The sequence below is a fragment of the Eretmochelys imbricata genome, chromosome 8 (assembly GCF_965152235.1).
Source record: "Eretmochelys imbricata isolate rEreImb1 chromosome 8, rEreImb1.hap1, whole genome shotgun sequence".
NCBI classification, from domain to species: domain Eukaryota; kingdom Metazoa; phylum Chordata; order Testudines; family Cheloniidae; genus Eretmochelys; species Eretmochelys imbricata.
Genome location: NC_135579.1, coordinates 72,481,223 through 72,494,225, shown reverse-complemented (window position 1 = coordinate 72,494,225; position 13,003 = coordinate 72,481,223). Strand labels below are relative to the sequence as shown.

The 13,003-nt window shown below is 39.8% G+C and overlaps 1 protein-coding gene across 1 annotated transcript in view; it reads right to left on the bottom strand.

Moving 5' to 3' along the window:
* DPYD (dihydropyrimidine dehydrogenase) overlaps window positions 1-13,003 on the bottom strand; it is a 502,649-nt gene that overhangs the window by 46,346 nt on the left and 443,300 nt on the right. The window contains exon 20 of the mRNA XM_077825357.1: window positions 8,877-9,056. Coding sequence (XP_077681483.1) covers window positions 8,877-9,056 — 180 coding nt within the window. The remainder of the gene's footprint in view (window positions 1-8,876; window positions 9,057-13,003) is intronic.

The following is a 13,003-nucleotide window of genomic DNA, read 5'->3' as shown; positions in this document are numbered from 1 at the left end:
CACAGAGATTTTAATTTAAATGGGAGGTCCATGTATGCAAAGAACAAACTAGATACTTAATATTTTTACTTTAGGGTGCTGAGAATTTTCTCTGATTACACACCAGATGGAATCTTCAATATCCTGGAACATTATTATCTCTCATATACTTGCAGATGGAGACCACCTACTACTGACATGCTTTTATAATAAACTTTCTTCAAATCTCCTTTTTAGCACTGTCCTAATTGATGATGAGACTTTGAAATAAAAATCAATCTGTTCTGCCTTTCAAATACTTATTAAACAAGATGTATTTATCTTTCTCATTTCTTTATAGAGTCTTCTAGAACTCTCACCTTTGGATGATATTTACTCAAACAAACTTTGATTTTTGCAAAGTTTCTAAATGCTGGGTTAAATCTAGTGTCATTTCCTTTTGTGTTTAATATCTTTTACAAAGCCCCTACTAGCCAATTTAATATGCAGGCTTATTTTCACTATTTAACTACTTAGCACATATGCAGGTCACTAAGTGAAGTATGATTTTTACATTTTATGTTGATGTTAGTGAAACCACTCTAAAGACACATGCTAGAACACTTTTGTCACCACCAACTGAAACCAATGTATTTCTTGGACATAATTACTTCAGGTCTCTGGAGTAAGATCAGTATGCAACTAATGACAGATTTCTGGGAGAAGCAGACAGGATGAGACAGTGACTACACATATGAGATCAAATTATGCCCATGGGGAATACTGTACCCTGCCTAGATAGCCTATGACAACACACTTATCTTAATCACTCTTATACTACACCTTTTGGAAAAACGGAGGAACATGTATTTTAAAACACAATTCTGTTCAGTTTGGATGATAGAGACATATAATTATATACAAACATATGTTATAGATCTGTTTTACAGTCATAGTAATAACTTTGGCTCATGAAAGAACATTGTTCATCTTATCCATCAGTCTGAATGGGTCATGTACCTGATAAAAATGCCTAAAGACATCTGAGATAAGTATGCTTTTACAAAGGTTTATTTTTTTTCCTAGAGGGAGTCAGTAGGAAAGATCTCTGATGTCATCACCACCACCCCTTCCTCTGACTTTGGTGTCTGTTATTTGCACGATGAGATTATATCTGAGACAAGCCCAAGTCAATTTATCTTTTGCATTTAAACAATAGATTGGTAGTAATGGATGATCTTAACAATAGTTGTCTGTGCCAAGGCCTCAAGTATCTGCATCTTAAACTACCCATCAGAAAAAGAAAAAGTGGTCTTGAAAAGCACAGAGGTAAAAGATAAGTTTTGTCTTTCTTTTCTAGTCTGATAAAAGGTCTAAGCTGTTATGTCCTCTGCAGTGGTCATGGATAAAAGTATATCTACCATAAAGAAGAAGGGTTTAAATTATTGGGGCTATATTTAATGGTATTAGAAACCTATAGGACACTGAATGAAAAATACCATAAAAAGCTAAAAGTTAAAATTTACGAAAGATTACAATTTTGTGATTTCCTAAATAGTGATGTTATTCCTGATATTTAGAACAGGAATTAACTACAGTATCTCAGATACAGCACTATGGATACTATTGTTACATGGTGACTTCTTAATGATGAATGTGAAGGTATAAGGGATACCATTCGTCCAGGGTCAGAGGCCTGCAATTAGCTGGCTAGCTGATTAGATCCACCTTCTGCACCTGGAAAAAGAGCTGGAACTTAACTGGCTGATGCTTATAAAAGAGGGCAGCAGGAGATGAAGGGGAAGATTGCAATATCCTCCAGAAAGCTGAGAGGCCTGGTGCTGTGTGCCCAATGGACTGCTATTGGAGCTATTGCCGAGAGAGGAATTGCTCCAGAAACCAAATGGACAGAAGGGAGACTGTGTGAAATCCTTTTATTACTGAGGCTCTGAGGTAAGAGCCAGAAAATGTGCTGAACTTACTGGTGTGATGGAGTGACTTGGTGAAGGAACTACTCAGCCTGCAGAGACTTTGAGGGAAGAATTTGTGAGGTTTTGATATATTTTTTTTTCCTTAAGAAAGTTTGGAATAAGAACAACTAACCCAGTTGGAAACTGCTTCCCTGGCTTCTATGAGAGAGCTTCAAATAGAATTATCTCAGGGAACAAGCTGTCTCAGCAAGATTAAAACCTGGTCTGGTAAGAGGAGGGTGGTATAAGGTATATCCAATCCTTTCCAGTGACCACACCAGCCCCAACCATACCCCATCCAGGGGACCTCTACAGGGCACAACCCTAACCCTTGCCATGGAGCATTGCTGAGTCCACCCTAACCCTCAGGGACCTTACTGTCCTGAATCCTAATCCTAGGACCTCTACAGACCTTGACACTAACTTTAAACCTTGAAAGACTTACCAGCCTGATTCCCAACTCTAGACTGTGGAGCCTTGCCAGCCCAAACCCTAATCCTAGCTCAGGGAGCCTTACCGGTTCCAAATCTTAGAATCACAGAATATCAGGGTTGGAAGGGACCTCAGGAGGTCAGCTAGTCCAACCCCCTGCTCAAAGCAGGACCAATCCCCAACTAAATCATCCCAGCCAGGGCTTTGTCAAGCCTGATCTTAAAAACCTCTAAGGAAGGAGATTCCACCACCTCCCTAGGTAACGCATTCACCACCCTCCTAGTGAAAAAGTTTTTCCTAATATCCAACCTAAACCTCCCCCACTGCAACTTGAGACCATTGCTCCTTGTTCTGTCATCTGCTACCACTGAGAACAGTCTAGATCCATCCTCTTTGGAACCCCCTTTCAGGTAGTTGAAAGCAGCTATCAAATCCCCCCTCATTCTTCTCTTCTGCAGACGAAACAATCCCAGTTCCCACAGTCTCTCCTCATAAGTCATGTGTTCCAGTCCCCTAATCATTTTTGTTGCCCTCTGCTGGACGCTTTCCAATTTTTCCACATCCTTCTGGTGGTGTGGGGCCCTGTCAAGGTTCCTTCCCCACTCTGAACTCTAAGGTACAGATGTGGGGACCTGCATGAAAGATCCCCTAAGCTTATTCTTACCAGTTTAGATTAAAAACTTCCCCAAAGTACAAACTTTTACATTTTGTCCTTGAACCTTTATGCTGCCACCATCAAAGTGTCTAACAAAAATAACAGGGGAAGTGCCGACTTAAAAACGTCTCCCCCCCAAAATATTCCCCCAAGCACTACACCCCCTTTCCTGGGGAAGGCTTGATAAAAATCCTCACCAATTTGCATAGGTGAACACAGACCCAAACCCTTGGATCTTAAGAACAATGAAAAGCAATCAGGTTCTTAAAAGAATAATTTTAATTAAAGAAAAAGTAAAAGAATCATCTCTGTAAAATCAGGATGGTAAATACCTTACAGGGTAATCAGATTCAAAACATAGAGAATCCCTCTAGGCAAAACTTTAAGTTTCAAAAAGACACAAAAACAGGAATATACATTCCATTCAGCACAACTTATTTTATCAGCCATTTAAACAAAACAGAATCTAACGCATATCTAACTAGATTGCTTACTAACTCTTCACAGGAGTTCTGACCTGCATTCCTGCTCTGGTCCTGGCAAAAGCATTACACACACAGTGAGGACCCTTTGTTCCCTCCCCCCTCCAACTTTGAAAGTATCTTGTCTCCTCATTGGTCATTTTGGGTCAGGTGCCAGCGAGGTTATCTTAGCTTCTTAACCCTTTACAGGTGAAAGGGTTTTTCCTCTGGCCAGGAGGGATTTAAAGGTGTTTACCCTTCCCTTTATATTTATGACAGGCCCAAAACTGGACACAGTACTCCAGATGAGGTCTCACCAATGTCGAATAGAGGGGAAAGGTCACATCCCTCGATCTGCTGGCAATGCCCCTACTTACACAGCCCAAAATGCCGTTAGCCTTCTTGGCAACAAGGGCACTCATATCCAGCTTCTCATCCACTCTAATCCCTAGGTCCTTTTCTGCAGAACTGCTGCCTAGCCACTTGGTCCCTAGTCTGTAGCGGTGCATGGGATTCTTCCGTCCTAAGTGCAGGACTCTGCACGTGTCCTTGTTGAACCTCATCAGATTTCTTTTGGCCCAATCCTCCAATTTGTCTAGGTCCCTCTGTATGCTATCCCTACCCTCTAGCATATTTACCACTCCTCCCAGTTTAATGTCATCTGCAAACTTGCTAAAGGTGCAGTCCACGCCATCCTCTAGATCATTAATGAAGATATTGAACAAAACCGGCCCCAGGACCGACCCTTGGGGCATTCTGCTTGATACCAGCTGCCAACTAGACATGGAGCAATTGATCACTACCTGTTGAGCCCGATGATCTAGCCAGCTTTCTATCCACTTTATAGTCCATTCATCCAGCCCATACTTCTTTAACTTGCTGGCAAGAATACTGTGGGAGACCATATCAAAAACTTTGCTAAAGTCAAGGAATATCATGTCCACTGCTTTCCCCTCATCCACAGAACCAGTTATCTCATCATAGAAGGCAATTAGATTAGTCAGGCATGACTTGCCCTTGGTGAATCCATGCTGACTGTTCCTGATCACTTCTCTCTCCTTTAAGTGCTTCAGAATTGATTCCTTGAGGAGCTGCTCCATGATTTTTCCAGGGACTGAGGTGAGGCAGACTGGCCTGTAGTTCCCCGGATCCTCCTTCTTCCCTTTTTTAAAGATGGGCACTACATTAGACTTTTTCCAGTCGTCTGGGAGCTACCCCAATCGCCATGAGTTTTCAAAGATAATGGCCAGTGGCTCTGCAATCAAATCCGTCAACTCCTTTAGCACTCTCGGATGCAGCGCATCCGGCCCCATGGATTTGTGCTCATCCAGCTTTTCTAAATAGTCCCGAACCACTTCTTTCTCCACAGAGGGCTGGTCACCTCTTCCCCATGCTGTGCTGCCCAGTGCAGTAGTCTGGGAGCTGACCTTGCTCATGAAGACAGAGGCAAAAAAAGCCTTGAGTACATTAGCTTTTTCCACACCCCCTGTCACTAGGTTGCCTCCCTCATTCAGTAAGGGGCCCACACTTTCCTTGACTTTCTTCTTGTTGCTAACACACCTGAAGAAACCCTTCTTGTTACTCTTAACTTCTCTTGCTAGCTGCAACTCCAGGTGTGATTTGGCCTTCCCGATTTCACTCCTGCATGCCTGAGCAATATTTTTATACTCCTCCCTGGTCATTTGTCCAATATTGCTCTTTCCTTTCCAATTTCAATATATCTTTTTTGAGATAGGGCAACCAGATCTGCACGCAACACTCAAGATGTGGGCATACCATGGATTTATATGGAGGCAATATGATATTTTCTGTCTTATTTTCTATCCCTTTCCTAATGATTCCCAACATTCTGTTTGCTTTTTTAATTGCTGTTGCACATTGAATGGAGGTTTTCAGAAAACTATCCACAATGATGTCAAGATCTTTTTCTTGATTGGTAAGAGCTAATTTAGACCCGTCATTTTATATGTATAGTTGGGATTATGTTTTCCAGTGTGCACTACTTTGCATTTATCAACATTGAATTTCATCTGCCATTGTGTTGCCCAGTCACCCAGTTTTGAGAGATCCCTTTGTAACGCTTCAGTCTGCTTTAAATTTAAATATCTTGTGTAGTTTTGTATTATCTGCACATTTTGACACCTTTTTCCAGATCATTTATGAATACGTTGAATAGCACTGGTCCCTGTACAGACCCATGGGGGCCATCACTATTTACCTCTCTCCATTCTGAAAATTGACTATTTAGTCCTACCCTTTGTTTCCTATCTTTTTACCAGTTACTGATCCATGAGAGGACCTTCCCTCTTATCCCATGACAACTTACTTTGCTTAAGAGCCTTTAACAAAGTATTTGTGGTTTTCTCTATATTTGGAACAGGAAATACCATGATCAGTTTAACTAATATGATGACCATTGTGAACTGTATTAGAATATGGACATTGCAAAGCAGCTCCAGTTCAATGTCATGAGTATCTCTTACAAGGAGCTTTGCATCCATCGTTTTACTCATATCAGCTAGCACTGGAGTATCCTAGAGCAATAATCTGCTAGTAGACCATCTGCTTTCACCTGAACCTGGTGGAAGAAATGGATTACTAATAGCACAGGGAATTACTGTGGATGGCAACATTCTGTTTACTGAAATAGATACTACCACAAACAGGTCTAGCTGGTCAGGGCTGGTGTCTATACAAGCATAAATTTACTTCTGTCAGATGTAGACATGTCCTAACTCTAAAAAGTCTACCACCTCTGTGATCTTATTGTTGAAAACTATACCTATTTCTAGTTGTTTCTCACCGGTCTCCACTTCTGTCCAGGGACTGATCATCTGTTCCCACTGAAGGCAATAGGAATTTTGTCACTAACTAAATGGAAGAGTATCTGCCCCTGACATTTTTACATTGACTGTTCAATAAATCTGACAGTTTTTATTACTAGTAGAATATATTAGCCACATAGCTTTAGGATGCACAATACTGTCACTGTTTCTTGTTTGTCTTTCTTATAGGTCCTACTGAATGAATTAGCTTTCAAGTCACATTAAAACCAAGACACATTTGAATAACTCTTTATAAAATATTTGTAAACCAGAATGTAGGATTTGGCTGTCAAATTTTTATTACATGATATGCTTACATAGCTTTTGTATTAGTAAGAATTTTTACAGTACCTCGGTTTGTCACCTTCTCCTTGGTTTTGGATTTGATTTAGAGAAGGAATCAGATGAACATGCTTTATCAGCTACTTAAAATTCTAAGTATGGAGCTATTTGGATTTGAATATATATGAACCTATAGTGCTTAGCTGAATTTGTAGGTACAGTACATGGAATCCAATACTGATGATAATTTATGAAGCTAAGAACACTGATTCCTATAATATTGCAAACTTAGTTTATGATAACGTAATTAGTTACACTAATAACACTGCTTAACCACAGTCTTGCTAATTATGATTTTATAAATATTAATGATATCTAGCCTGGGTGGTTGATTCCCTCTAGTAGAGTCATTCATCATGGTATTTTCCTTATATCCAGGTTGCATTATTTTTCTTCCTTTTCCTCTTATTTGTTCGTTACTGGACATGCAGTCACCCTGAACTTGGGACTGAAATATAATATACTATTATCTCTTCAATGGTACAGCCTGGATAAACTTTACATTTTGTCATCTGGTAGCAATGGTCCAATGATATAATTTTGTATTAAAGGCAATCAAATACAAAGTCAGTTATAATCTGTATCTCTTGCTCTTTTAAGCCAGAAAACTAGATTACATAGGACTTTGTTTTTATTCTTTTTCATGTGACCTGTTTCAAGTTAAGATTTCTTTGAATTATTAAATGCTTCCTTAAAGCATCTTTTCATACTACCTTTTTAAAGTTAATTATTGATGTAGTGACAAGCTGAAAAGAGTAAAAGTTTTATTTTTTTCCCTTTTCATTCAGAAGGACGTGAAAACTATCTTCTGTCAATGGCTGTCTATTTAGTATAATAAAAAGGTAATACTAAGATAGAATACTGAGTGTTGTTTTAGGGGAAGAATTGTTAACATCACTGTATTATACAAAGTGTAAATGCAATGTGCATTTCTCTGATGGTATCTGTTAAAGAGAAAGTTGGGACATAACCTTTTGAGCTGGAGTTTAACCACATAAATGTAAGCAACTGAAAGGAAACAGATTAGAATTTTTTTAAACATTAGTATTCAGAGCTTTAGGAATAGGATTGTCTTTTCCACAGAAAGATAACATTATAATTTTCAGACCACCACAGAGAACCAAAAAAAAAAAGCAGTAACCTCCTACTGAAAAGTCAACAGAATGATAAACAGAGATTTGGAGGCATTTGACACTGCAAATCCTATTCTTTTGTAATTCTTTACTTTTTACAACATTTTCAACAGGGTTATATTAGACTTTTAGAAGGATAATCAATAGCCATGATGCCATAACTGAAACCACTCTTCAAAGAGATCCCCTCTAGTAACTTGAAACAAAGGCACAGACTCACTGCTGTGGTGAGATTTTGATTGGCGCAGGGGGCAGTAAAGTGCCATTAGGGAGCCAGATATATCTCCCTGATTCTGAGCACGGATCTGCAGGATGCCTAGTGTAAGGAAGAACAGTCTTGGGGCTGCTGCAATCCACATCAGCTGGCCAGAGTCCTCAACAGGACTACTGCAGCAAAGAAGAAGAATGATCTAGTGGCTAGGATGCTAGCCTAGAAGTTCAGAGACCTGAGTTCAAGTCTCTGCTCTACCACAGACTTCTTGTGGTAGACCCTCAGGCAAGTTACTTAGTCTCTCTATGACTCAGTTTCTGCCCTGTAAAATGGGGATAATAGCACTTTCCCACCTCAGATGTTCTAAGGATAAATCCATTAGAAATTGTGAAGAGCTCAGATACTACAGTAATGGGGCAGATGGAACCCAGCAGGTAAACTGGCTCTGTGCCAGCTAAGAGCTCTCTCATGCTGGGAGATTTCTGAGATGGCCGATCTATTTGTTTTTGGGGTCCTTTGCGCCACCAGAGTGTTGCAAAAGGGTTAGAACGTACTACGGATTCTGACCCAAAATCAGCCATGCAAATCTGAATCAAAAAGTACAATGAAGAGAGAATTTCTAATATTTTTAAATATAGAATGTAAAGACAAAAAGTAAGTCATGCTACTGTCAAAGAAGTGGTGACATCATGTCAATGGTAACAGGACAATATGATGTCAAGTCAGTAGTAATATGACATCACAAATTGCCTGGTGACTATTCAGAAGGAGACAAAAGACCTCATACCATTTGATGGCAATGATGACAAAATATGGCCATTGGGATAAAAAGCATAACCCATCCTATTAACCTATGCTTGAAGCCAAAAGGTGGTATCATTAGACGTACCTTTCCAATCAGATCAGCAATTTTGGGTACTGGCTTTCCTTTCTGATGGCACATGGTTGCAGGACTCTGTCCATCCCAGTCTTGAAGCTCCTCAATGCTTTTCATATAAAGTAGGGCTCTCAGTCCTGTGCAGTAGTCCTCAATCACAGTGAAATCTTGATTCTGTACTGCACTGCACACCTACAAAACACACACCCAGCAATCAGCAACAAATTTCCAATGGTATATGAGATTACTTATGCTGTTTGAACTTATTGATGTTCAGTGGCCTTAAATGCAACTGTATTATGAACATCAGAATAAACAGAACTCAGGAATTCAAGCTGATAACAAGTTTCTTGTCCTTGTGTTGCCACCAGTATAGAGCTGGAACATGAATTCTCACCCCAAACACAGCTAGGACCACCCAAACAAGTGGGAGAAGGCCTCCCCAAACAGCACATGCCATCCAGGAAAAGAACACTTTACAGTGCAGGAAGACTTAAGGTCCCTCTCTCTGTATTAATATTATAATTTGCATTGTGGTAGCACCTAGAGGTCAGGGGTCCATTGTGCTTGGCACTCTAAAAACATATAACAAATAGATGGTCCCTGTTCTGAAGACCTGGCAGACACAGGTGGAAACAGCAGAAGGATGCCCTTATGACCAATACCTGAAACTTTTTCTATCTCTGCTAAGCCCAACTCGTGGCTATCAGGCCAACTTAAAACTAACCAACCACAGCGACCCTGGAAATGAAATGATAACACTTGACCAAAAACCCCCCATGACTGTTCTACTGACTGTCTCCCAGGGCCCAAGCCGTAGCTCACTCATCAGTGACTGGACTGTCTGATGGGCACCAACCATCAAAGAGCGTAGTGGATATAGCCTGGGCAGCTAAAAGCCCAAATTCAGCTATGAAAAATCTCCAAAAGACATCAAATATGGCAATAAGTATCATCTGATACCAGTTTCAGAAATCCCAACCAGAGCACTAAAATAAACTGGAGACATCAACAGGCTCCATGAACCAAGTTGAGTTCTCTCTCACACACACACACACACACACACACACACACAATTCCTGCCCAAAGTGTTGGTCCTTAGTATTGGTCCACAAGCACAAGTGACCAAAGCATGAGTCAGGATCCCACCCCAAGACCATGAGAATTTTTTTTAAAAATGGGATTGTTTTAATTTATCTTCTGGTTTTTGAGCCTTTAGGATTCACATTTAAAGGTCTTTTCTGTGACCCTGAGAGCTAGAAATGTACTTGAAAAAAATAAACACAAAAAACTGAGATCCTCATATAATCAATGGATTTCAGGAACTTGGTCTTCAAAAATAAAGAAGCAAAAAAACCCCAAACATTGTGAGGCTGGCACTACAATTGAAAAGATTTACAATTCTGGGGTTGTAAAAGTATGTCTACACTGCAAACAAATAAATGTCTCAGAACCCAGGTCTACAGACTCAGGCTCGTGCTACTGTGCTATAAATAGCCATGTAGACATTGCAGATTGGGCTAGAGCTCAGGCTCTGAAGCCGAGAGGGGATAGGCTTCAAAGCCTGAGCTCCAGCCTGAGCTAGACAATCCAAATGTCTATTTTCAGTGCTGTAGTGTGAGCCCGAGTCTGTAGACCTGGCTCTGCTGAGCTGTGGTGTGTGTTTTTTGTTTTTGTTTCCAAAGATTTGCAACCACTTGGCATGAGTACTCTGTATTGCTAGGCCTTACTGGCTGGCTCCCTTCCAACTCATATGAGGAACATGAGGGGGTGGGGTCAGCTGAAGTATCCAATGAAGGTGAAATAAGCACTGTGAAGGGGAAAGAAGCCCAATCAATACTGTATCCTCTTAAAGAGGAACCACCAATTTTCCTGCCGTACAAACTGCAGACATATTAGGTAAATCTTTGGATAGACTATCAGGCACCAGGCTAAGTCAGTGTTTTCAGGGACTGATATAAGCTTTTATTCATATGTAGACATCAGAAAAGCAGTAGTACTCCTGCATAAGACATGCATGTAATGAATAAAACAATGAAATGGTCACCTACTTCAAGACAATATAAACACACACACAATACTCTAAAACTAAATCCTAAGATTCACAAGATATTTGATTTCACCACTTAGGGGAAAAAAAGACCTAGGTAACATATCAGCATTTTACACATGGTTTCACAAACTAATACAAGCTGCAGTTCAGAAGAAGAAAGGTACATTTTAAAATATCGTACACCACAGCCCTGCAGGAAAAAAGGGAAATAACTATGAAATATGGACAAGAACATTTCCTATGCAGCCCATTTACATTACACAAAATCTGTTTCTCTGGAGAAACAGGGTGAGCATTAATTAGGTCTGTTATGCCTTCCATAGACTTAGAGATTTTCTTTTCAGAGCAATTATAGAGAACATCATAATAATTTCCTCCACAGGTTATTTAACTGAAAACTCAACTGATGCTTTATTTAAACCTCTTTCTTCGCTAAAAGGTTCTAATTTTTAAGCATATGTGTAACACTTTTATTAGCTATTTAAAATGTAAGAAAAAATACAGTTAAAAGCCATGCTATGTCATGTCACTTAAAACAAGTTCAGATTCTGTTGTTGAATTTCTGAAATATTTTGACAGGATGTGTACACATGAGATACACTGGAGGATACCTGTTATAACCTTATAAGTAGAGAGGCTTTTACTTTTTACCATATTATGGTGCAACATTATGAATTGAAATAACCTAAGAATGTACAGAAGATGATAGCAAACTAAAAATCAGACGAGTTGTTGTGATAATTTAAATTTACTCTAATTGCGAGCTCAACTGTAAAAATATAGACTGTAATCAAGTCACCCCTTAACCTTCTCTTTGTTAAGCTAAATTCATAGAACCATAGAATATCAGGGTTGGAAGGGATCTCAAGAGGTCATCTAGTCCAACCCCCTGCTCAAAGCAGGATCAATCCCCAATTTTTGCTCCACATCCCTAATTGGCCCCCTCAAGGATTGAACTCACAACCCTGGGTTTAGCAGGCCAATGCTCAAACCACTGAGCTATCCCTCCCCTAAAATGTGAAAATTCATAAGATATCACAATAACCTATAATGAAAATGTTGCTGGGAAAAGCTGAATTACTCTAAACAAAAAGACTACATCTACAACTCAAGGACTGTGTTGCGATCATGCCTGGCAAACAACAGAATGTTGTCTGGAAACTAATGAACCAAAACCGATGTGCTGGAAACAAGGCCTCACTGGTGGACAAACTAATGAAGGGAGGAGCTATTCCACTTATCATTCCCTTTTTGGATCCTTAAAGAGATTTTTGGGGAAAAGAACAACCAGGGGCCACTGAAGCAAACTTCATCATCATGGCTGCCCACCCTCACTATCTCGTGGGATCCTGGACCTTCGTCATCCTAATCCTGAGAGATGTCCTGACCAGCCTGTGCCAGACAGAGGGACCTAGATAATATTGCCACTGATACTGGCCAGAGTTGAATCCCAAACACAACCTGAGATGAAATGGGATCGGGCTTTAACAAAAACAGCAGCAACAAGAAGCTCCAGCTCATTTCAACCAACTTCTTCTCTATTACTCACAAGAATAATTATTACCATCTTTGATATTACTTAAAAGACTGTCAAACAAGGGTTTTTTCCCCTTCTCAAACTCTCTCCAGTTAAAGGGAAAGGGAACAAGGTATATTGTTAAAATAAAAGCCTTACTTAACATTTCAAATGCTGTTTTTCCTTCTTTTCTGTATCTTTAATAAAAGGTTAAAAGGATTTTTAAAGGTATGTTTGTCATGGTACTAAGCAGGCTGAGTTCTCCATATACCGAACCTTGTTTAATAGTATTTAATGTTGGACAGTGACAGGCACAACACCACTGGGAGGATGGGGGCTGGGGAATGGAGGGACTGTGCTCCCAATCCTTTACACACACAAATAAATATATTGAGAAATTTTATCTCAGATAACCTAAGAATAAATTCTAAGGGCTTGATCCTGAGCTGCATAATGCAACGGTAACTCATTAAGTTAAATGCACTTTATATGATTTCACTGGGGAATGCACCTCTGGAATGCATCACAGGATCAAACTCTGTGAACCTGCGAGTGTGAGAGGCACACATA